The following is a 25,964-nucleotide window of genomic DNA, read 5'->3' on the forward strand; positions in this document are numbered from 1 at the left end:
GTAAGAGATGAAGTTTATAAGACTGAGTCCCAATTACAAGTCTGTTCTCAAAATAATTGTCCAACGTCTCCCTCAACCAATACCAGAATCCAAATGCAGATCACACAATCTTCTTCTGGGCTGATGTCCTTCCTAAGCCAATCTGTTTAGTCAGTTGAATAAATGTAATGACTGTGACATCTTCACCACACACTCATATCTCATTGTTCAGTTACAGACTACATCCTTTTAAAGCTAAGGTTCTCAACTTTTGATCCTCAAGTGACTTTGTACTTATCTCCCAGAAGCCTCTGTCTGCATGGCAAATGGTGAAAGGTTCTGTGAGATGAAGTCCAAAATACAGAACTGCCAGACTTGAGTTTACACAGTAGAATTCCAATTCAATCCAAGTTACTTTTCATAAAGTAAAGCGGGTCCAAATTTATCTCACACAAGCTGTATTATTAATGCAATGTTTCATACAGGTTATAATTTGAGCAGGTTTACAAGGCCAATGTCGTTACAATAATTAAGCAATGCAATTACATTTTCAAAGTCAGAAATTGTAAGGAAGTATTCAGAACATGCTCCTTTAAATATCAGAAAATCATATATCGGTAGAGCACAGGCTTTTATAACTTTTTTATACCCTTCGGTGTAAAGAATGGCAGGATATAAATAGAGTAAATAAAGAAATATATTTTACGTACACTGAAAGTTTTTCTGAGTGATTTATTCACAACAGGAAAAATATGTTTGTCTACAATATCATAACTAAGACAACTAAAAAGACAGACAATTCAACAGTACATTCATTGTTTTCTTACTGTGAACAACTAAGATTGCTTGCAGCAAAATTTTATAGTTACATGAGATTACATCAAAGATAGAAAACAGCAGATGTAGAGATGAAGCATGGAAGCAACAATCCCCCCCTTTTTCCACTTCTCTTTCCTTCCCATGCCTCACTTCCCCTTAAATATTTTTCCCTCCCAATTTTTTTCCCTTTTTTTCTCTTCCTCTTTCTCTTTCATCTCTTTCGTTTCTCTTTTATCTCTTTTCCTTCTTTCTCCCTACTTTAGACTACCCCTACTTTCATTCCCTACACTTCTCTACCCCACTTCTTTTTAAAGCACTCTAAAATAAATACCTAATAAAAATATTTTTTAAAAAGAAAACAGCATATGTGCTAAAGCGATACCTGCCTTGTTTGGCCTACTATTGCCCTTATATTTCTTCTTCAAACAAAGACTGTACTGTAGCACTGAATGGTACCATTATTTTCATGACATTTGTTGATTACTATGCTTTAAATTCTTCCATTTAGATGCAAATTAAATGTATTTGTTTTGAGTGATTCAAGTAGGAATACTCACTGCACTCTAATTCAAATGGAAATAAAGGTTTTCATTTATAGTGAACGATGGCAAAGATTGTGGCACTACCCAGAATGTCTGTTTTTTCATACCATGCTATATTCCAAGAGGTCAGAGCTACAGAGTAAAACTGAACTGGTCAGAGCATACACAGGCAAAATTCTGTGCAAACTATACAACAGACAACATGGGGAGATATAATTAATTGTTTGGAAACAGTAAGGGAAAAGTCTGTGGCATGCTTTCATTATGTCCATCATCATTTTCATTAGGCATAAATGAACTCAGCAATAGGAACTTACTTGCATATATCATCTTCTGGGTCCTCAAGCCCAAACCGTTCATCAAATGTAAGCTGTATCAACATATTCTCCTCCACTGCTACTAATCGCCACACCAGTACTGTGTTGCGGGGATAAGTATATGGGAACTTTGGGCTGTGAATACTTCCATTGGAAGACACTGTAATAATCTTCTCATGTTGTGGCTCTTGCACTCCTACAATAAAAAAAATACATACAAGAATAGAAACATCAGTTATTAAATGGCCAAGCTGATCCAAAGTGCGAATTTACATTTTCATAGTGGAATCTTGACTTTTTCATTTGAATGCCAGTCTACCATGCTATATTATTCCACCACATCATAAGCTTCTTATGGAATTCTAATTATCAAAAGAAGAAAAATGCTCAGAAACATGTACAAATCTACCTTGGCTGAGCAGGGGAAAAAATCTATCTGATTGACAGACTAAGAACAGTGTAAATACTCCTTTTTAGAGACCTGCTCAGTTCCATTACTGGTAACTTAAGATCTGAAAAGTGAATGGTTTACCACTGATAAGTAAAATTGATGTGTTTTTAAATAAAAGAGAGTGATATACCATTACTCAAACTTATTTTATAAAGATTACTTTTAAAAGTAGAAGCAGTAACAAATAGATGTGAGAATATCCAGAAAACAATGCAAGAGATCAATCCACATATATTTCCTGTCTTAACTCCACTGAAAGATTTTGGTGGTACAAATAAATAAATATACTGATTATTTCAGATGTTCATATCATGAATGAATGAGATATTGTTTCCTCTGGCTATTGTGATTGATACTGGTGTTTCCAATTGAACAAATACTATTTTTTATTATTTAAGTTTCAATAAATACACATTCCCTGTGAATAAGAACTTAATCTTTAAAGAAGTGGTTCTCAACTTGTAGGTCCCCAGGTGTTTTGGCCTACAACTCCCAGAAATCCCAGCCAGTTTACCAGGTACTAGGATTTCTGGGACTTGAAGGCCAAAACATCTGGGGACCCACAGGTTGAGAACCACTGTTTTAAAGGGACTTCTTCTGAGCAGACATTATACAATTACTGTATATATTCAAGTATAAGCCGACCTAAATATAAGTGGAAACCCCTAATTTTACCACAAAAAACTGGGAAAACTTATTGCCAATTGTAGGAAATGCAGCAGCTACTGGTAAATTTCAAAATGAAAATAGATATTAATAAAATTACATCAATTGAGGCATCAGTAGGTTAAATGTTTTTGAATATTTACATAAAATTGTAATTTAAGATAAGACTGTCCAACTGTGATTGAACTGTTATTAAACTGTTATTCTAACCTTCTTCAATGTAAATGTGCTTACGTAGCCTTCCAATGATAATAAAGAGAATAAAATAATAAATGTAATAAAAATATTAATAATAGAGTAAAATAATGGAAATATAATAATAACAACAATATGAGAGTAAAATAATAAATGTAATACTAATAATAAATAGAGTAAATAATAAATGTATTACCAACAATAACAGAGAAAAATAATGTAATAATCATAGAGTAAAATAATAAATGTAATGAAATAATAATAATAACAGAGTAAAATAATAGTAACTGACTCAAGTATAAGCCAAGGCGGGTTTTTTCAGCCAAAAAAAGGGCTGGAAAACTCGGCTGAAGCCCAGCAAAGAAATTGACTCGGTCATATGCCATATACAATAGCAGGCATGTAGCCGGGGGGGGGGGGCTTGAGGGGCTTCAGCCCCCCCCCCCCCCCCGAAATTCTCATGGTGGTTCGCAAAAAGGCCTTACTGGTGCATTATTTAAACTGTTATGTTTATTCATATCATGATCTGATCACCATACTCAATATATCCCACATGCATGGGGGTATTGGGATAATGATACAAAAGGTTTGCTAGGCTAGACCCTCTTTCACTCAGACTCAGCCCCCCCGAAACTCAGCCCCCCCGAACCCCCCTGAAAAAAATTTAGCCCCCCCCCCCCGAAACGAAATCCGAAAACGAAATCCAATAGGTATGTACAACTAGGTCCTTTCCATCACATTTCTTGATGTTATTACTTTGCTTCCTTTGTCCCTGTTTGGCCTGTTCTTTCAAATATTATTAGTATGTCCTAATCACAAGAACCATTTTCAACAGCTCTATCTCCACCCATGTTCAGTCAACCTATACAGAAAGGGATTCTGGATTCATTCTAACTGTTCACATGTAGAGAGGCAAATCATTGCTTATTTTATTTCATCTGTGATAAAACAATAAATGGGAAAGGTTTTTATGTACTTTCTGGTCATTTGGGGGAGTTTTTAAAAGAAAATTTTACAACTGGGATATTTTTCACAAAACCTTTTTAGAGTTCTGTTTATTTGTTTGTTTATTGGCTTTTGCTCTTAATGAAAAAGCTGTTTCACTTTCTAAATTGAACACTTTTGCACTGGTTGACCCCTTTTTTTGATGTGTTATCCTGGAATATTGAGACATCTTTGCTTGTCACAAAATGTGCAGGTATTCTTCAGTTCCCTATGTCCATGTGAGAGGAAAAAAACCCACACAGGCCTCTATGGAAATACTGCAGAATACATTTCTTCAGGGCTGCAGCAAATGATGCTATCACATACACTATTAAACATGTCATCATGAATTCCATTAGGAACAAATTTGAGCAGAGGTAAATACAAATTCATCACATGTTTTCCAAAACCTTCATATAATCTGTTATTCCAAATGCCTCCTATGTTTAATGTGGAAATATTGGTTTAAATAACTTCTGAATAAATGTTTTACAAATTTGACAGCCAGAAAGCAAATGAGGTACCTAAATTAAGAATCTTCTCTTTATACTCTGTGTTACTGCATTATAGGCAATATTATTTTAGTTGTTTGATTTAAAGTCATCTGTTAAGTATGTGTGCATGCTGGCAAAACCAGGTCTTTACAGTTATGTGGAAAACACTTCTTAACTTAAAAGCAAAATGTGGTATTTTCGATCCAAAAGTAACAGACTATTTTATTTACACACAAATGATTCTCCAAGGTCTAGCAGATATTTTGGCAAGCCATGCACATTTTAACGTAATTAGGCATCTGATTTCAACACTTCAAAACTTTTACTACACGTTGGTTGGTTTGTACAACAAACACACAACTTAGGGCAAAGAAAAAGAAGACTACTGAGATTAATACGGCTTTTCTGAGGATAGGCACACCGGAACACAATGAGATTGATATCTGAGTAAAATACACAACTGTATGCTGAGAAAGGAAGAAATAGCAACACTAGACAATCAGACCATATAAAACAGCCTTATACAGAGTTAGACATAGTATGCTTTGGTCAGGCCAATTCTTAGTTTCTTGGCCGTGCATATCTTAATGTATTAACTTGTGGACCACAGATTATCAGTGGGCCGCAAGGATGCAAATCTAGTCCACAAGCTTCCCTCTTTGTTTTATTTTATTTATTTCCACTCCTTTTGTGCCGCCTGCCACTCCTTCCCTGTTACTGACAATGGCCTATGTTCTGTATCAGAAACTAGAGCTGATGAGGTCTATCCAATGCAATTTTCTGAATCAGCATCCCAAACCAAATCTAAAGTTGACTAAAAACTGATTTGTAACCCTTTGGATATTAATGTTGGAGAGTGGTCCCTGTTCAAAGTGGTCCCTGGTCAAAAAAAAGCTTGGGAACCACTGATCTAGTTCAATACTGTTGACATCAAGTGGAAGTAGCTCTCAATGGAAAAAGGCAGGAGTTTTTCCAGCTCTACTTGGAAATGTCAGAGACTGAACCCGAGGACCTCCCCCCCTCCCCCACCCACACATACACTAAACTATGTCTCTTTTCCATCTTGCCAAAAAGTTATTAAGCCTGAGTCATAAAAGTCAAATGATAAGATTATTAGCAAACAGAAAGCCAAACTAAAATTGTATTCAAACTGGTAGCAATTTACTTGAGATTTCAGAGAAGCCAACTTAATAGAAAAGTGCTACTGCTATAGTAAGCTACAAGAATATACACTATTGAAATCATATTGGCATTCTTGTAAAGCAGTACACGCCGACCCTACATCCAGACAAATGAAACACAAACTATGTCAGTTACCAAAATCAGATAAACATTGGTATCACAAACTAAAGCTGAAAACTTTAACAAGAACAAGTATAGTCATGTCTCTCTTAAAACAGAACTGTTCCCTGTAGGCACAATTTATTTAAGAAATAACAGCCTTACTCTTTAGAAGTATAAACACTCATTGTCATTCTATATAATGTTCTAATCCTCATTATCATCCTATAAAGATTATAGTGACAACTCTCACAAAACATATCAAATTGGGTATGAAGCCAAGGCCAAATTTGTGGGAACAAAAGACAAAGAGATATTCAGAGTATGAGAGTAACAATACTATGAAATACATTAATGCAGACATAGTTTACAAATACCTTAAATGGTATTTGTTTTATATAAATTCCAACAGTTTTTAATTCATGCTGTAATATTTTTAAATATATATTTTCTCTCTTGAAGTGACAAGTTGGTAGTAGAGCACACACTTATTGACAAAAGGTTATGTGTATGTTCCACATCCCAGTCATCTCTAAACACGACTGGGAGCAACTCTTGCTGAAAACCTCCCACCAGAGGTATAGAACAGAGGCTATCATCTGCCAATTGCTTGAAATGTGAGCAATCCAATAGTAAACTTCAGCTAAGTACTAAATGAATTCATGACAAAGGGGAAACAGAAGCCAAAATAGCTAGAATATTCATCATTTTGTCTTCAAACTGGTCAGCTTTGAATAGTTAATAAATTGAATGAATGATACTGATATGAATCATTTTATTACTGCTCAGTTTCCAAGTAAATACATTTTTGGAACAGGTGAATTTCCCAGATGTTAGTAGGTCATGATAACATTTTAAAAAGCAGCCTTAAAATGTTCTTTAAATATTTTAGAATTACAGGTCCACCATAGTTTTTTCTCTCTATTGCAGTCACCAGATGACTACCCTGTGCAATATGAAATCCTAAATAAAGATTATATTAGTGATGCAAGAGCCCCATCAGGATGAAAACTATGACATATACAGAGAACAGGTTTGATAAACCAATTAAACAGATCTGTTTTGCACATGGCATATCTTCCCCATTTATTAACCCAGGGTGCATCGTGACAGCAATTAAAAAGCGGGAGCTCCCGCATTTTCAAGTGGGGTATCCAAACGACGCCCCACGTAAAAACAAATTCATTTGTTACAAAGCAAGAAAATCCTGTTTTGTAGCAAATTAATTTGATAGTGGGTTTGATCTGTGCCTTCTTGAAAGAGTCGAACGCACTATGGCTGCTGTCTGGACTGTCCCCTCGGAAGTCCTGATCTGAATTCCCAAAGATACACTTCTTTGATTTAAGAACCACAAAACATGAAGGTATTTTTGTGATCTTGACTCCCTTTCCTGTGGGATTTTTGCTGCTCTTCCTTCTCACAGAGTTTTTGCGATCTTTTCCATCTGCTTGATTCCTCCTTAAGATCAAGCCTGATTCCCTGAGGCGAGCTTTCTCACCCATCCACTTCATTATCTGGGGTTGTTATGCTATCAATAAGTGGAAGGTCTCCTGCATCTCCCACTCTGCTGCACTCCTATACAGGTTCACTTTCAAGTCTATTCTCTCACACAGAATCTTGCTCTAAAATCAATTAGCTCATTGAAAGAATCATCCACCACTCTCCCAGGCTCTGAAATACAAATCCCCTTGTTCTCAGCTGACGGAACCAAAACAACATTGGGGTTTGGCAACAGAAGTTAAAGGTTGCTAAATCTAGATGGGATGACAAGACTGAGCTGTGAAAACTTCCCTTAAACTTTTCATGAAGGTCTTGATCAGATCAAGTCACTTATCAAAGCAAAAGAGCAAAGGACTAAAATCAGACTAATATCCTGGAGCACCACTTTCCTTTGCATCTTGGAATGCACTGGTGGAGATTTTACTATCTTTCCCCAATACTTTTCCTGGTTTTCGTGGGGAAAGGGGTGGGCTCCTGCTCCTGAAATTGGTCTGCAATATGGCAAAATTGCTCAGAGAATCACAGGGCTCTTCCAGACCTTTAATTCGAGACCTGTCTCACTTTTACTGGAGGTGTCCAAATGGATTAATACATTAAATATATACCTAATTAGATCAGGATCTTAAGGAAAGATCTAGGTCTAATGACTGGGCTGTATACAGATTTATCTGGCAATCCTCAAGTGGAATTTTCCACCTGGTTTTCCCCAGGAAATCTTCTCTAGCTCTTTTTAAAACGTTACGCAGAAAGAGAGTGGCTCCTGATGAATAGGGCCCAAGGTGGTACTGACTGGGAGAAAAGGATTAATTTACACTTCCCAGGATGATGACAAGTTTGCTTTAGAAACAGTAGCATACTCGAGCTCCAGACAATGGCTGGAAGGAAAATGCTTTTTTAAAGCTATCCTAAAAATGGTTTTTGCATTCAACTGACATTTACTTTTGACAATTCCTTTATTTAGCTCATACTTATAACTAGAAAAATAAACAACCTGTCGTTTGATTCCAAGCAATAAAATTAAGCAAAATGAGTTTAATATGTGTACTTTTTGAATGTGTTGCCAATTCTCACCTTATTTTCTGGCTTCCCCTCAAAGAAAAGGAGGGCAACTAAAACAAAGTTTCAGAGCATGCATGCTGAACATTCCTGTCATAAAATAAAACCTTAAGATGATTCCAAACCAAATTCTTTTCAAAAAGTTATCTTGGTCCCAAGCAGCAAAACATTTTTCCTATTAGATAGTGTTTGATTTCTGTTACATTCAGGCTTCTCTCTGTCTCTCACCACCTCCCTCTCTGTTAAGGAGCATCTGTAGCAAAAGCCATTTGACTTGTTAATCAGAAGATTAAAAACATTACTAGCCATGTTGACTGGAGGCTGCAGCTCAATAAAGTAAATTTTCCATATTCTATCTTTCACCTGAGTTCAGCGCTGATGAAAATGTCTACTCTACATGAAGCTATTTGCCCCTGGAATCGAATCATTTCTGTCAAATAACCTCTTCCTACCAAGGCTGAAAAACAATTGTTGGAAAAGACATTTTCATCAGGAGTTCACTGTGCAGAAGAGTATTAATCCTATCTCCCTGTGTACTAGGGATGGAAGTGTTTTCAAAGTGTCTGGAAACCCCGATGAGGGGAAACCTGTACTCATGAGAAGTTCTGCCATTTGGGATTTATTCTACACACAGGATATGTGCTCTGAAAAGCTTTTGGGTGCTGAAAACAGCAATTTTTGTACAACAAATCCTGTTTCATGTCCAGGAAACATTTTGCATGCAAAAAAAAGTTTGAATTTGGCAAAAAAAAAATAGGTTCCAAATTGTGAATATTCTTTGGAAACTGCACTGTTTTTGAAGATCTTGTTGCACTAAAAGGAAAATTGCTAAAATTACTCATTTGTTCCTTTTAAGACAAAAAACAATGCTCTGCTATAAAAAAAGAGGAGAGGGGATCAAGAGGGGGTTTCAGAGAAGTTAACAAAGACCCATCAGAAAACATATATTTTTTATGTTCTTAGGAACCCCTTTGGTAGAGAAGAATGAAGATCTCTCCACCTGTCTTTCTCTTCCTTTTAGGAAACAGACAGCAAATCCTCCCACCAAAAGCCCTCCTTCACTGTGAAGAGGGGGGCTGTTTCTGAAACTCCAAGCAGAGAGGGGAGAACAAATGTGCTTGGCACATGGCAGTGTAGTGTGCTTGTGCAGGAGAGGGAGAGAGTGTGAGGGTGGGGGAAGCTTGCACCAGCAAGTCCCTTCTAGGCATAGAGGTTCCATGTGGGACGTTTGGCCCAACTCTATCGTTTTTGGGGTTCAGAATGCTCTTTGACTGTAGGTGAACTGTAAATCCCAGCAACTACAATGGGGAGATAGGGTGTGATATAAATAACATTAAGGTCTATATTTTCCCCAAACTCCACCAGTGTTCACATTTAGGCATATTGAGTATTCATGACAAGTTTGGTCCAGATCTATTATTGTTGTTTGAGACCACAGTGCTCTCTGGATGTTGGTGAACTACAACTTCCAAACTCAAGGTGGATGTCCACCAAATCCTTCCAGTATTTTCTGTTGGTCATGGGAGTTCTATGTGCCAAGTTTGGTTCTATTCCATTATTGGTGGAGTTCAGAATGCTCTATGATTGTAGGTGAACTATAAATCCCAGCAACTACAACTCCCAAATGACAAAATCAATTCCTCTCCCCAAACCCCACCAGCATTCAAATTTGGGAGTATTTGGTACTTGTTGCAAATTTGATTCAGCAAATGAAAATACATCCTGCATATCGGATATTTATTTACATTACAATTCATAACAGTAACAAAATTACAGTTATGAGGTAGCAACAAAAAAAATTATGCTTAGGGTTCACCACAACATGAAGAACTGTATTAAGGGACTGTGGCATTGGGAAGGTTGAGAAACACTGATCTAGGCTGAACAATTATTCATCAGAGCTTTTGCCACCAACAGCTATAAGTTTCATTACGCAAAACCATTCTTGTTATTTATTACTGGTGGAGTAAAAATTTCAGGTGAATGATGCGTGAACTAGAAGTATATGAAACTGCAAGTAGTGAAGATTTGTTTTCTAGGTCCATTATTTTTGCAACTATCTCAGCAAATTTAGGGGAGAAAAGTTTATCTAATTTCTGAAAAGATCCTGTTGAGTTCTATACCATATTGATATATTTGTCCATATATCTAAGAGACTTCTTTTGATTATATGTCTGTTGAAATCTTTATTTAACTTCTCCCCTTCATACCATAGGCATGCGTGCCAGCCATATCTGAGGTAATGGTCCTCTAGGTTGAGTAAATTTTGGTTCTCTAGTGTTAGCCAGTTTTTCAATCAGCCTATCCTCGCTGTGTCGTAGTAATATCTGAGATCTAGTAAGTTCAAACCCCCTCTCTGTTTCACATCAAACCACCCTGAGTACTTACGGAGAGATAGGGTAGGATATAAATAACATTTGTATTAATTGATTTTTTTAAATTAAGTTTCTGTATGCAATTCTGGCTCTTTTCCCTACCCAGATAATTCTGGAATATTCAAAGGTGGTTTTTCCAGTTTCTTCCTCTGAAATACACTGTTTGCACCTGGTATTCACTGGCAGTCCCCCACTTAAGTACTAACAGAGCTGATCCTGCTTCACTTTCAGAATCAGACAGGAAGGAAATGAAGTGCTAAGGATCATTCTAGTCTGCTGATTAATCCCCACCTTCAAGACCACAAAACAATCTTTTTAACCTTACCAGGAAGCACGTGGTGAGGAGGAAACGACTGACTCACTCCTGGGAGCAAAACACAAACATTTAATAAACTTTTTTGCTCTTTTTTTTTTTTTGTTTAAAGTGCCATATCCCTAGTGCCATAGCATGGGAAAATTTCAAATCTTTCAAAACCTTCAAGAAAAGATATGAAGAAAAAAATAAAATGCATCTCTAAAATGTCAGATTCAATGTACCTGACTATGTGTATACATACATATGTGAATGAATGAAATTTGGATAGAAAAAAAGTTCTAGAACCCCACAGCATCTGTTTACAGTAGAAAGGAACGTAACATCTATAAAGCAAGGTATTAATGTCAAAGAACATCTGTCAAAAAGACATAAAAAGTAGCTAGAAGTTTATCAACATCACACCAATATAAAACCTATCCCCTCAGAATCAGAAGTCAAACACTTCTTTATAACAGCAGCCGCCAAACTCATGAAAATTGATTCATGAAAAATTATTTGGAACAGTTGAAATTTACACCTCTCTGGAGTACTAAAGAGAGGAATTCTTTATTACAAAGTTCCCTGTGTAGATTTTTAAAATGTCTTTGTTAATTCCATATAATTGTCTTATTTTATAATAAACTGCTTTGAGTTCCATTCATCAGTAAAAGGCAAGATAAAAAAAACCAGAAACACAAATAAATGGAATTATTCCATGTACAGTGTTTCCCGGTTACTTCGTGGTTTGATTACTGCAGACTCAATTTTTCATGGGTTTTTCCTCCCTCCCTCCACCACCCCTCCTCCCCCCCCCCCCCCCACTGGAGCCACAGCTGCCTGGAAGAAGCTTCCTCCTCCTCCAAAGAAGAGAACAGGAGCCTGTCCTCTCCGGCAAGGGCCCTCCCTTGCCTGCCTGTCAGTGCAGCAACAGCAACTCCCTCCTCCTATGCCTCCTCCTCCCCTGCTTAAGGAGAAGAAGTAAAATAGGCTGGGGGCCTGTCCTCCCCAGTGAGGACCCTCCCTTGCCTGGTCACTAGCCCAGCAGCAAGTCCCTCCTCCTCTGCCTCTTCTTCCTCCTCTTCCTCAGAGGCCCCCTGGGCGCCTCCTCCTCCTTGTCAGCTAGCAGTGAGTGAATGAGAGAGGGGGAGGGGGAGAGGAGTGGAGTAGCTTCCCTACATTGCGGATTTTCACTTATCACGGGTGGTCCTGGAACGCAACACCCACGATAAGTGAGGGAACACTGTATTCCAAAGAGCTTCTATTTTCCTGCTCACCACAGCATATTTTCACTGATTATTTAAATACTGAGGAGGACGCAGTCTATATCAATGTTACAGTTATAGTGGGCAGAGAAAAGACACCTTAACTTAAAAATTGGTCAAATTCATAGATCTGAAAGTGCAGTAAGGTGGTATGTGAGAAAGCATCCTTGAAAGCAATTTGAAGACGCCATTCCAAGGATCAAAGAAGGACACATAGAGATGGTTCAATGTCCTAATATCCCCTTTCTCCATCTTTTGTTCCCTGACTCCCAATTAGTGGCTCTAGTATGGGCACTGCATGATATCCCATATACGGAATCAAATGTATAAAGTAACAACCCTGCCTATTGTTATGAATAATAATCGATCAAATTGCCTTTATTTCATCCTGTCTCTTGTGTCTAGTCCAGTGATGGGCAACCTTTTGAGCTTGGTGTGCCAAAAACCTGAGCATAACTTGGGTGGAGTGTCACTTTGAGAAAAAAACCCCATAATTTTGCAATATTTATAGTTTAAAAAAGAAAAATGTATAATCCGTGCTAAGTTATGAACAATGCTCAAATGTGCAGATGTTAAATTTGTAGAGCCTTTTACAAATTTAAGGATGGAATTAGATTGGCTCTTAAAAGGTGTATTTCTCTGTATGTGGCCGCATGTGTCTGCATGTCATCAAAAAAGCCATGCGTGTCAGTGCTGACACGTGTGTCATAGGTTCACCATCACGGGTCTAGTCCCTTTATTCCTTAAGATAGCAAATTTGGATACAAAGTTTGGAAGGTGGATACATGGGAGTCCCCAGTGGTGCAATGGGTAATAATCTTGTGCTGGCAGGACTGAAGACCGACAGGTCGCAGTTTTGAATCTGGAGAAAGTGTGGATGAGCTCCCTCTGTCAGCTCTGGTTTCCCATGCAGGGACATGAGAGAAACCTCCCACAAGGATGGTAAAACTTCCAAAACATCCACGTGTCCCCTGGGCAACGTTCTTGCAGATGGCCAATTCTCTCACACTAGAAGCAACTTGCAGTTTCTCAAGTTGCTCCTGACATGAAAAAAAAAACATGCAATTATAATTCCTTCCTTGTTCTCATTCCCCAGGCCTCTAAAATTGAGCAATTTGATGGGATGGGGACGGGGGAGGATAGAAGACACTGTGATTCTTCCTGGTAACTTTTCCCCCACTCTTGATTAAATCTACAGTGGAGCAGCTGTGGTATGTGGAGACCTGGTCTCTGTTGCTTCATTCATAGAAATGCTGCTGCTTTCATACAATGGTGGAGGACAGAGCCCTGCAGCTCTGAGTTAGGGCATGACAGGAGTAGCTGAACTCAGACATCTCCCACAAAGAGGTCCCAGCAACCTTGTTGCATGTTTGCATTCTCCTTAGTCTAGTGAGGCTTGCAGCCCCTATTAAAAATGCCACACAGCAGTAGCAGAGGTGGCAGCAAATAATCCATAAATATTTGAATTCCCAAAAGTCAAACCTGCAAAAGAGGACACCCTACTGTACCTACTAGATCTGTGTATCGTTGCTAAATAGCAAATTATGCTGATGAATCTTTTTCATTGATTCCTGAAAGGCCCAAATCCACATAAAGTTTGAGGATGTTCAGTTTTGATGTAGTAATATTTAGAAGAAATCTGTATCAGCTACAATGAACATCATCACTATTTTTCTGGCTCAAAAGATAAAATCATGAAGTTCCAAAAATGACCATGGAGATGCCCAGAGTGTATTCAGACATATTGTACAAATTATGTTATTTCAAACAGGTTTTCCATTATTGATTCTCGCACTGTACAGAACTGAAAAAGGTGGTTTATGATCTTATGAGTATTTATTACTGACTCATTTATTTAGTTACACTCCAATTGTGCTAATTGTGTATTTTAAATTGATCTGTGGGGTGGTTTGAGGGCAGAGAAACACTATATAATGCTAAAATGAAAAATGAAAAAGCCAACATTATCATCAGGTGAAGTGTTGTGGTTGAATCAAGAACAAATATGCACAGAAACATTCTCTTGGATTTTTTCCACTTCTGTTCAGTTTTGACAATAATTCTTGCTTGAAGAATTAATGAAAAAGGCAAAGTCATCTTTCATTCTTCAGAAATTTCTATGTATAATGCCCAAATGTTTTTTTTTAAATGAAACATTGATATGCCTGGCCTTGCAGATATTTGTTGAAACAATAAATAATATATCAAAATAATAGTTTCAGTCTACAAAGCTATTTCCCCATCAATACATGAATGTTTAGGCTAGCCCAGCAAGTTTGATGACACAACTTACTGGAATCCCTCTCATCTGCCATTGTTTTCCTTTATTCCATTTACACTACAGCTGGTACCATGGATGCATTCCAGATGTCATATAAAGCACAGATGCAAAAAGCAGCCTGTGCCTGCTCTAAATCTCAAACATACTCCTCAGTAAGGGAATGAATTTATTCTATGCATTGTAAATCTGCACAAAACTGACAATGGATCAAGTTAAAAACAACACATAAGTTGCATGTAGATCATATCATGAAGTATTATGCATTAACTACTAAAAACAATTGCTCACAACATACCACTCAAACACAGAGAGAGCATATTTACCTGTTTAAAAACTGAAAAATCTTAACTAAAGGTGCTCCTTCCCAATCAAGGTGAATTATTCCTTCTCAGTTAGGGAAATGAGATAAGAAACATTTAACCTAGGCTACTTGCTTCTAGACAGAAAATTAATGCCAAGCAAAGTTAAGAGTGAGTCCTGGTGATCACGGGGGGGGGGGGGGGGGGGTTGGTGGGGGGGGGAGAGGAGCTTGCTAAATAAGTAAATGCATAGGCTTAAGGAGAGTCTTTGCAAGATGCAACAACAAGTCTACTACCTGGGCTACCAATTGGTACATAATTTTTCTGCTTACCTAGCAGAGCCTACCATAACTGGAGATTTGCATCTTCATCTCCCTTTGGGAGATGGCCCATGAAATCTGGAGACTCAAGGTCTGGCTCTGAGATCTGGCAATCTTAGGCCCCTTCCACACAGTTGTATAAAATCCACATTGAACTGGATTATGTGGCAGTGTCAACTCAGATAACCGAGTTCAAAGCAGATATTGTGCATTATCTGCATTGATATTCTGGGTTATATGGCTATGTGGACCCTTAATTTCCACTTTGATCTTTGTGTCATTAAAATTTTCTATACAGTATTCTTACTGCTGCAATCTTATATGTGACTAGATTTCTGAGATCCGTTTTTCAATAGCTTTTTGTTTCATGGTCATCATATATTAACCAGTCACCCACTTAGTAATAGCTGGAATCCTGTTCAGCAGTTCAGAATACATAATCTACAACTACTCATTTGTAATTGCTACATATTCATGATCCCCACACAGCCTGTAAACTGTGTTGAAACCATGGAAGTCTTCCAAACCCTACTTACTAGTAAGCCGTGTCTAGGATCAATAGCTGCCCATTTCCCTATTGATCAAGAAATAGTTGCCTGGTGTTCCTATCCTCTCATGAAAATTATATTTGATGTGACAGGGATTTGTAATAGGAGTTCCCTGCATAGGAGATTGATCATTAAAACTCTATAAATTAACGTAATAAAATGTAAAAGCATCACCTTTTTCAAAAGTTATTATTTGTTCATTTTAAATTATATTTTTGCAAGCATTATATGGCTGGAATCACTCTTTGCTGGTTTCACTGGAAGGTTAATTAGGGCAGTGGAGGTATCTCTTCCACAAACCATAATATATTCCTTACAAGTACATATTTAATTCAGGATTTCTGGTAGCTTACAATTATAAGTTTACAGAAAAGGGGCAAAAATCAAGTGTGGCATGTACCTAAACTAAATATCCGTTCTAAGTTACATAGCTATTTTAACTATGTGGGTGTGTATCTACATTAGTTCCTGCTATTGAAGAAATGTTTTTTTAACCTGGAAAAAGATCAAAGAATAGATTTTGAAAAAAGATGTGTACTTTTGCATAAAAACTTTGAATACACACCATCATCAAAGCTTGAACCTCGACCAACAGTTGTCAAGATAACACAGAGAGGTCCAAGCACAGAAATGCTTGCTCTCTAGACCAGGGGTCCTCAAACTAAGGCTCGGGGGCCGAATGCAGCCCTCCAAAGTCATTTACCCGGCCCTCGCTTAGGGTCAGCCTAAGTCTGTAATGACTTGAAAGCACACAACAACAACAACAACAACAACAATCCTATCTCATCAGCCAAAAGAAGGCCCACACTTCCCATTGAAATACTAATAAATTTATATTTTTAAAATTGTTCTTCATTTTAATTATTGTAGTGTTTTTAAGTGATTTGCACTACAAATAAGATATGTGGAGTGTGCATAGGAATTCATTCATTTTTTTCCCAAATTATTATCCGGCCCCCCAACACTTTGAGGGACTGTGAACTGGCCCTCTGTTTAAAAAGTTAGAGGACCCCTGATGTTTAAAAGTACTGAGACACAAAAAGTTTTAAGAACTGTAGTTGGACACTTTTTAAAACACCACTGATAATTAGCAGACAATTTCTTCACTAATCTATGAATTTTAGATTTTTCTCAAGCTTCCAAAACATGGTCATACAGCCCAAAAAACCTACAACAACCCATTCAATGCCTAAATAAAATGCACGATACTAACCAAAAAAAATCCCAGAAAAACACCACATATAAAAGTAACATTAAACCCTAACATCAAATTAAGATCTAACATCAGTGAGATGTAAATGTAACAAATTAAATACAATTATATGTAATATCCATTATATCGCTCAGTTATCCCTGATCCATGAGAAACACAGGAAGAGTTTCTACCAGTTCCTTAAGAGAGCAAGATTTTATTCCTCAATTGTAGAGTTGCAAGATAAGGAAATGTCAGAGCATTCCAGGTTAGGTGTAGAAATGCCTTGCCCAACTTGCAAGGTGGATATATATTCTTCCAGAAATACACACCTGCATTTTGCTTAATCTTGAAAGCAGAGTAGCATAGATCAGAAGCTTCTGTTTTCTGTGCTGAGCTAAATGCCTTTGAACAAAGTAAAAGGTGGACCTTTTTAAAATAGGAAGTGAGAGCTCCAAGAATAACCTGTTGCTATTTCCAACACTCAATATTTTATCACCAAGAAATTGTTCAGTACAATATAAAGTTTGCATACTGGCTTGTGGCCTACAACTGTCAAGAGTACAGAAGTTGTGATATCCATATTGAGAGCTTAAACTCCATTTGACTTTTCCGCTGTCTAATGTAGTTCACAGAACAAGCAATTACTTTCTAGACACTCATATAAGCACAAGAAAAAAAGCACCCGATTAAGCATACGGAAGAAAGGCAAGGGAAAAATCAGTAAAGGACATTTTTACCCCAAAAATAAAACTGCCCCATAAAGGAAGTTTCTAAACAAAGGTGAGCTGATGAACACATTTGTTTTAACAATTTCATACAGAATTGCTCATATATATATATATATATATATATATATATATATATATAGAGCGCAGAAAATATAGTCTACAAAAAGCTACTTAAACTTTCTCCTGCTTCCATTCCCTCTGACAAACATACAGTGTTATGTTTATGTTTTTAATCTATGTTTTAATCTTCTCTCCTCTTTAAAAAAATTCACAAAAACGCCTTTTCAGCTGCAAAACTACAATGTAAAGATAATTGTACCAAGATGTGCATGTGTTAGTGTACTATGAAGTGCTTTCTTCTCACTCAAAAAAACATGTTCTACAGTAGCAGTCTTATTAGTCTGTTATACACAAGTAAAGAAATAATTCTTCCAGATTTATGTAAAGAAGCAACATACAGGCACACTTCAGTGAACAAAGCTTTTTATACATTCTTTTTATGACCACCCAACTATTATTTCCCTTCTTGTCGATTGTTCAACTAAAAGTTTTTAGCATCATTAATATTGGGAGAATGGTGACAGAGGGAGGGAGAAAAACAGACATTGGACCTCATCAGAGTATTCTCTGTGTCTTCTCTCCTTTTTCAGGTGCTGGCAAAATGGAGTCCTACAGAAGTCATCCCATGACACATGTTTACTTCCAGTGGCTGCCTGTGGGAATCAGTGTTTCCAGCATGCTAAAATGGAAAGAAGGTTCAGTTTTCAGGAGTTGGGTACCACCTGATCCCTATCTGCAGAAAATTGGGAGGAAGCATGGAAACCACGAAAAATAATGGGAAACGATGTGCGATGGCCAGCCATCCAAGAAAATGGGGAAAGACACTAGAGAACAAAATAAGACAGTTCCTTCCACTTTTCCCCCTTAATTCCCTCATTAAGTTATTTGTGTGTTAAGTAGAAGTAGGGTTTCTATAGTAAACAATGCAATCAAATTTTAGCTGGGAAAGAGTGGGATTGTACTTTAGCTAATTCTACTATAACCACATGTTAAATGTAAGCGCACATGAATAAGTTTCATTATCAATATAGAACTCTTAAGGAAATTGAGACTGCTGAAAGAAAATAATGTCATTCCTGGATGCATTTTGGAAGATTTTTTTTTCATGTACTCTCTAGAAGGTTCAAAGTGTTGTGGGTTTGTTTGTTTTTTTACTTATGGGAAGTTTTCCTGATCTGGTTGGTTTGTTTCACAGACACATATTATTAGTTTTGAATGAAAAGTCTGATAAAACTAACTGAACTCCTCTTTTCTGTGGTGTAAGAACCATAGTCTAATATTGCCTATGCTGTTCTTACTTCTGCTACCAAGTTTCTTTAAAAGAAGTGAGATCCACAAGTACATCTGTTTTGTTTACTGAGGTATACCTATTATTAACTACTGCCAAGTCAACTTTGACACAATGAATGAGGGATTTCTAGGTCACCCAATCACCAACCATCCTCAACAGACCTTTCATGTTAAGTGATGCAGGTTCCTTAGTTCTTTTGTGGTCTTTCTCCCTTTATATTACCTTTTAGCATTCCAAGTGTTATTGATTTTCCCAAGGAGTAATGTTTTCTCTTGATATAATCATTTGTGAGAGCCGTTCAGCAGCGGAACTCTCTGCCCTGGAGTGTGGTGGAGGCTCCGTCTTTGGAAGCTTTTAAACAGAGGCTGGGTGGCCATCTGTCAAGGGTACTTTGAATGCAATTTTCTTGCTTCTTGGCAGGGGGTTGGACTGGATGGCCCATGAGGTCTCTTCCAACTCTATGATTCTATGATTCATTCATAGGGACACCAAGATGCTTGTTTATAAAGATATTGTCCTCCCAGCCCTGTTATACGCTTGCAAATGTGGATGGCTACAGACGTCACACTCAACTTCTGGAATGATTCCATCAGTGTCGCCTCCGAATAATTCTGCAAATCTCTTGGGAAAACAAATGGACAAATGTCAGTGCTCTGGAAGAAGCAAAGACCATAAGCACTGAAGTGATGATCCTCTGCCATCAACATCGTTGATGCCCAATCACTGTCTCCCATTGCAGTTATTATCCTCTCAACTCAAGAACAGAAAACAGAATATAGGTGGACAGCAAAACAGATTTAAAGATGAGCTTAAAGCTAACCTTAAAAACTGTGGCATAGACACCGAGAAGTGGGAAGCCCTGGCCCTTGAGCATTCTAACTGGGGGTCAACTGTTACTAACTGTGCTATGGAAGTCAGAAGCACGAATGGAGAGCGAAAGGGAGAAACGTGTCAAGCCAACCCTTGTTGGGACTGCCTTCCATCTGGAAATTGACGTCCTCACGTAAAAAGAACATGCAGATCAAGAACAGTTTTTACAGTCAACTACAGACCAACTACCAAGACCTTACACTTGGAAGACAATCATACTCAACCATGATGATGATTATATGATCAAAGTTGAACAGTCTCCGCTTAGTCATAGAGTTTGTACTTGATTTGCTATAGGATGCATTTATAGGATGCATTTTTAGCAGTTTGCAGCAATCAAAATGTGATTTTATATATACTGAAATTAGAACTGCAACTACAAGCAAACTACAACCTGCAGCAATATCTGTTCCATCTTCAGGAACATAAAACGTGTTTTGACATTTTAATGGCATACGACTTTTGGTTTTGCTCTCATTCAGGGCAGTGATATCATGAATGAATCAAGGCTACTTCATCTTGAAAAACACATCATAACTTAAAATCTTGGAGTTGCATCCTTCTCCTCTTTCCAGCTCCAACTCATGCTAAGCCACTGGATCTCCATCCCACCTTATAAATACATTTCTGCCATCATCCATCTTGTTAAGCCTACTTTCACAATGAGTGGGAAAACAAGATTTGATGACAGAATTATACCATCTGAGAAAGTGACAGACAGGCTGCATGCTGTCGGACAGTGGTAAGAGAGAGCAGTTTGCAGCTGTTGTGATCAAAAAAAGGCAAAGTCACAAAAACTACTGTAAACACATTAATCAGATGCTGACGGCTGGAATATGAGTCCCATGTTAAAATGTTCCAATCACTGGACTGGCTGTGCAAATATTTCCTTAGAAGAGTGAGTTACCGTAAGTGCAACAGTTACAGTGGAAAGTCAAAGTTTTTTACTGTGACACTGTCTGCAAAAATCAAAGACAAAACAATCATATCAACTTTCTCACCATTATCTTGGTATCACTTGAGTTTAGCAACATGAGCTGATATTTGTTTATAGCATTACACTTGCACTACTCTTAACTGTTTTTCATTTATGATTAGGCTTTCTAGGAAAGGCAGGAATGATACTCCAGCGAAGCTTAACTATTGCAATCACTCGAGTTACTGCTTAACATTAGTGTCACTGGTGTCGATTAAAATAAACACTTTTCATACACGCCTCTATTAACAGGTGATTAAAACATGCATATATCTATCCTAGCTCTACGGACAATCAGAAAAGCAAAATGTGTTTGCACATTTTATTACTGAGCATGCAGAGCTACACTGAATTAATAAACATGCTCCTTCAGACAAGTGTATACACCTATCCCACAAAGAAAGCAGATTTACAATATTTTAAGAGAGAATTTTCTTTCTGTGCTTGCCTTATTGCTCAAGCTTTGTAATGTATCCAAAAGTAAATTTACTGCTACAAAGATAAACAAAACTAACTACATGAAATTACGAAGTTTTAGGTTACTTTGTAATGAACTAATGACTGATCACTCTAAATGGTAGACAAAACAAACCATCTGAGACATGCAGTATAACCATGCCCTATTAAATATGAAAGTATGGAAACGTTCATTAAAAAGTCTTATTTATATTTTATATTTTTGAAATCTAATTCATAAACACACATACACACACAGAGAGAAAGAGAGAATATGTGTATCATAATACATATATAGGAGTCATGGCAGTGAAATATTTATAGGAAATAGAATAAAGAGGCTTGCATATGCTATAGAAAAGCTTCAGCTAGCACATACTATATTTCAGCAAAATTTAAAAGTTTTCCTTGACTGCAGGGGTATACAGTCATGCAAATATGCACATTTTTCGCTTGGAATCAGGTTTTAAGTGCACCTTTTTAATATGTGCTTTTCAGCTGTTAACCTGATTCAGAGTGCATTTTTGAAAAATGTCATTTTGCCACCGCCCCCTTTTATCCTGGTTTCTTCTGGATTTTAGGCCAGAAGAAAATTATGAAAATTATGCCTAAGAAAATTATGAAATTCATGGGGCACCATAAGACAATAGGGGATTTGCTAGATTATCCATCATGTTTTGATTTTTTCCTAGTATGTTCAATAATAGATCATCACCGCTGAATATCTTATAACCTTAACATAAGCAAACTTTAAATTAATTACAGTTTTACAACATTAGGTAACACATGCCATTTAAATTTCATTTCATGACATATCAGTTGTTTTGTGCTTTCAAATTGTTTCCACTTACAAACGTATTGTGGGGTTTTCTGAGGCTGAGAGTGTGTGACTCACCCATGGTCACCAAGTGAGTTTCCCATGGCTGTGCAGGAAACTGAACCTTAGTCTTCATATTTCTAGTCCAACACTCAAACCACTACACCATGCTGGCTGTACATACCAGTTATTCTTAGTTTCCATGTTAACATACATACATTTCATATTATCTTGCACTTCATATAATTTATTTTTAATTAGTTAAACATGCATCACATTAATAACTGATATTATTTCACATAAACATTTCCATTCTCTAAGCTCTAGAATTTATCAAACTACCATTCATTTTTATTCTTTACCATGTACATGAGGTTAAAAAAAACTATTTAAGCTAGTGATCGAACCACTTGTCAGCAGAACACATAAAAGGCAGAGGTAATTTGCAAATTAACATATGCCTTTATAAACCTCATCTTCTCAATCTGACATATATACATTTCACTATAAAGGTTTATGAAATGGCTAGTTCCACCCACTGCCTTTTTCAAAGATCCCTATAAAGTTGCAACTTCTGTGTTAAAAAATACACAGAGTAACGGACATAACAACATCCTGATGGTACTTCTAACAATTCTTTTCTATTATTATAGCATCTGTCTATTGCAGCTCTTGTCCAGTCTCCTTTCTCTGATGACCATTGGTATACATTTGATTGTTATCTCAATCTATATATTTTAAAACTTTAGAATCTCAACCTGCATTATCAACTTGCTTTGCATATATCAACTTTAGGATTACTGTATGTTTCAAAAATCAACCCTGTTTAGACGCGACATATGGTAAAGATGAAGTTTTCTGAATACAAATACAACTGCTGCATAAAATGGGTATGTATTTATCTCCCTGTGCAAATATAGGTATATGTGATTGAACACCTATCTCATTCTAACATAGATTCGGCATTATTTGATAATTAAAAAAATATTTCCCAAACTGTGAAATGCCTGATGCATAAAGAAAGGAATGTGCAAAGGTAATCTAAATTCAACATAATAATCAGTCATATTAGCACATATTAATGCAATGTCAAGCCAACAGAAGTTTGAAATGCATGGTAATCTGTAAGAGAGACAAGGGAAGAGTAATTTTGTCTCCTATTCTGTTATCAAATTAATCCATAACAATCTTTTGCAATAGCTTTTAGTACAAACTGCAACTATATTCAACATACTGTCCTTGATGAATACTTAATATTTAGAGAACAGATTTATTTGTTGGAAGCAAGATAAAGTTAGCTTTTAAAAAACCACTGGGGGCTATCTCTGAATACAAATAACATCCATAATTATTAAGATTTTATATGACAAACATTCTTTTTTCCCTTTTATGAAAAAAAGCAGACAATCAGACTTTAGATGTTGATTCTGTTTCTACTAGCATGACTCACATTCAAGACCAGCAGCATTTACTTTTACATTTTGCAGTACCATTGCAACCCGGAACTACAATTTTAGAAAGAGATTTTCCTCCATAATTTAAACTGCCTAGACACATTTATAACAGGACACTATTCATTAAAGTAAGCCCTCACCCACAAAAGGAAGAAAAAAACCAATCATTTTCAAATTACAGACCACATTCACAAGCCCTTCTGTAAACCATACCATTATCTATACCCAATACACTTTATGCTTCTCATCAGAATACAAAAAGCATGAAATAAAATATTTTTGTTTCCCTTCATGTTTCCCTCAAGTGTAGTATACTGGTGACAGATGTAACAAAACAAGTTACTTTGAACTGCATGAGAAGATTCAAAATTTGATATTACAGTATGATCCTGTATCCACTGGGGATATATTTCCAGAATATGCGTGGATAAACAAATCCACAATAGAGAACTCCGTTGAAATGAGGAATATCCAGTCCAAGAATACTATTGCTTCATGCTGGAGAACTTATAAAATATCTACCTAAAGGTAAAGGATTTCCCCTGACATTAAGTACAGTCGCGTCCGACTCTGGGGGATGGTGCTCATCTCCATTTCTAAGCTGAAGAGTTGGCATTGTCCATAGACACCTCCAATGTCATGTGGCTGGCATGACTGCATGAAGCACTGTTACCTTCCCACAGAAGCAGTACCTATTGATCTACTCACATTTGCATGTTTTTGAACTGCTAGGTTGGCAGAAGGTGAGGCTAACAGATCTCCTTGATCTTAAAATCTAAGCAGAGTCAGCCTAGTTAATACTTCGATGGGAGAGCACCAATGGATATCAGGTGCTGCAGGTTACATTTCACAACAAGCAAAACAACTTCTTGAATATTCCTTGCTTAAGAAAACCTCATGAAATTCATGGATTGCCATAATTTGGCACTTGAAATTTCCAGGATTTGAAACCTTTTTTTTTCCAGAAAGCTCACAACTCTCACTCTCACAGTAACCAAACTCTTTTGAGTTAGATTTTCCATATTGAGCAAACCATCTATTGAATTGTTGTTTATTCACCCACCTGTCATATGAAAGCTGACTGGCACAACCTGGGGATCACAACCAGATACAATGAAGACATCTGCCCTTGCGCTTTACTACTCTGCTGCTGACACATCTCACCACATTAAAATAGTGGATGTGACATTATTACAGGATGTCAACACTCCACACCACTGGAAAAATTATACTGCTTAGCCAATATTGCACCACCTGACATCTGCCAGGAAGTAGGAGCCAATAATGAAAGGACCAAGGCAGTGACATCTCCGGCCCATCCCCTGTTCAGATATCAGCCAGCACACCAATGCCTTAAATCAATAAATAGCTTACTAAGATCTACAGAGATACTCACAGGAATACCTCAGTAAGTGAAAGTCCAAAAGTGGCAGGCTAAAACCTGGAACATCAAGCCATGGCTGATACCAAATGAGAGACTCCTAGGCACATAGAAGACTGGGAAACTTGGAAGACACTAAACAGACTGCGCTATGGCACCACGAGATGCAGAGGCAACCTTAAGAAATGGGGCCACAAAGTGGAGTCCACGACATGCAAGTGTGGAGAAGAGCAAACCACAGACCACCTACTACAATGCAGCCTGAGCCCTGCCACATGCACAATGGAGGACTTTCTTATAGCAACACCAGAGGCACTCCAAGTGGACATTTAGTATAATACCAAGATTTTTAAAATTTGTGTTTTTTAAATACATTACAACTGTACCCTTGGTTTGCTTCTGATACAATAAATACCCATCTATCTGGTAGATCAGGCTCTTTGTTTTGTATGAGTGAATCATTTTTTTTTCCAGAATGTATATGATATTATTTTGTAATCCTCAATTCAGTTACTATGGATTTATTTGTGTTCAATAGCACTACTCCATCCCCAAGAATTGTAATAGAGTATCTAACCGTACTGGGAAAAGGAGCACCATATAAGAAGTTCATCAGATAAGAATAAATTATTTGAATGGGTAAAGAGAATACAATCTAGTTACACTTAGTATACCAACTGCACTCAGCAGTAAATGTTTATCTAGAGAATTTCTGATTTATTGTAGAGATTAAATAAGTCACTTAAGGAACACTCAGTCACTGTTGCTCCAAGGGAGGCAGGAAACTGAGCTCAATGTGGTGGGTCTCAGGTGGGTGGTTGATGTATATGTCATGGAGCAGGGAGAAGAAATAGTTGATATGTGACAGCTAGAGAACATGTGTCAAGAATAAAGCAGCTTATCCTAGCACCGTGTATTATTGTATTGCTCTCTAACAAGTTTTTTTTTAAAAAAGAGAGTGTTTAAAGACATGGGATTCATTCACACGGGTGCACTTTTCATTATAGCTTAAACATTTGAGGGAAAAAAGAATCAGGATAAGTTTTATACCAAAGTAAGACAGTAGTGGAGT

The 25,964-nt window shown here is 37.1% G+C and overlaps 1 protein-coding gene across 1 annotated transcript in view; it reads right to left on the reverse strand.

The window, feature by feature from the left end:
- PDGFC (platelet derived growth factor C) overlaps positions 1–25,964 on the reverse strand; it is a 119,360-nt gene that overhangs the window by 53,764 nt on the left and 39,632 nt on the right. The window contains exon 2 of the mRNA XM_060778792.2: positions 1,658–1,853. Within this exon, the coding sequence (XP_060634775.1) occupies positions 1,658–1,853 (196 nt within the window). The remainder of the gene's footprint in view (positions 1–1,657; positions 1,854–25,964) is intronic.

Source organism: Anolis sagrei, chromosome 5 (assembly GCF_037176765.1).
Source record: "Anolis sagrei isolate rAnoSag1 chromosome 5, rAnoSag1.mat, whole genome shotgun sequence".
Classification (NCBI taxonomy): Eukaryota; Metazoa; Chordata; class Lepidosauria; order Squamata; family Dactyloidae; genus Anolis; species Anolis sagrei.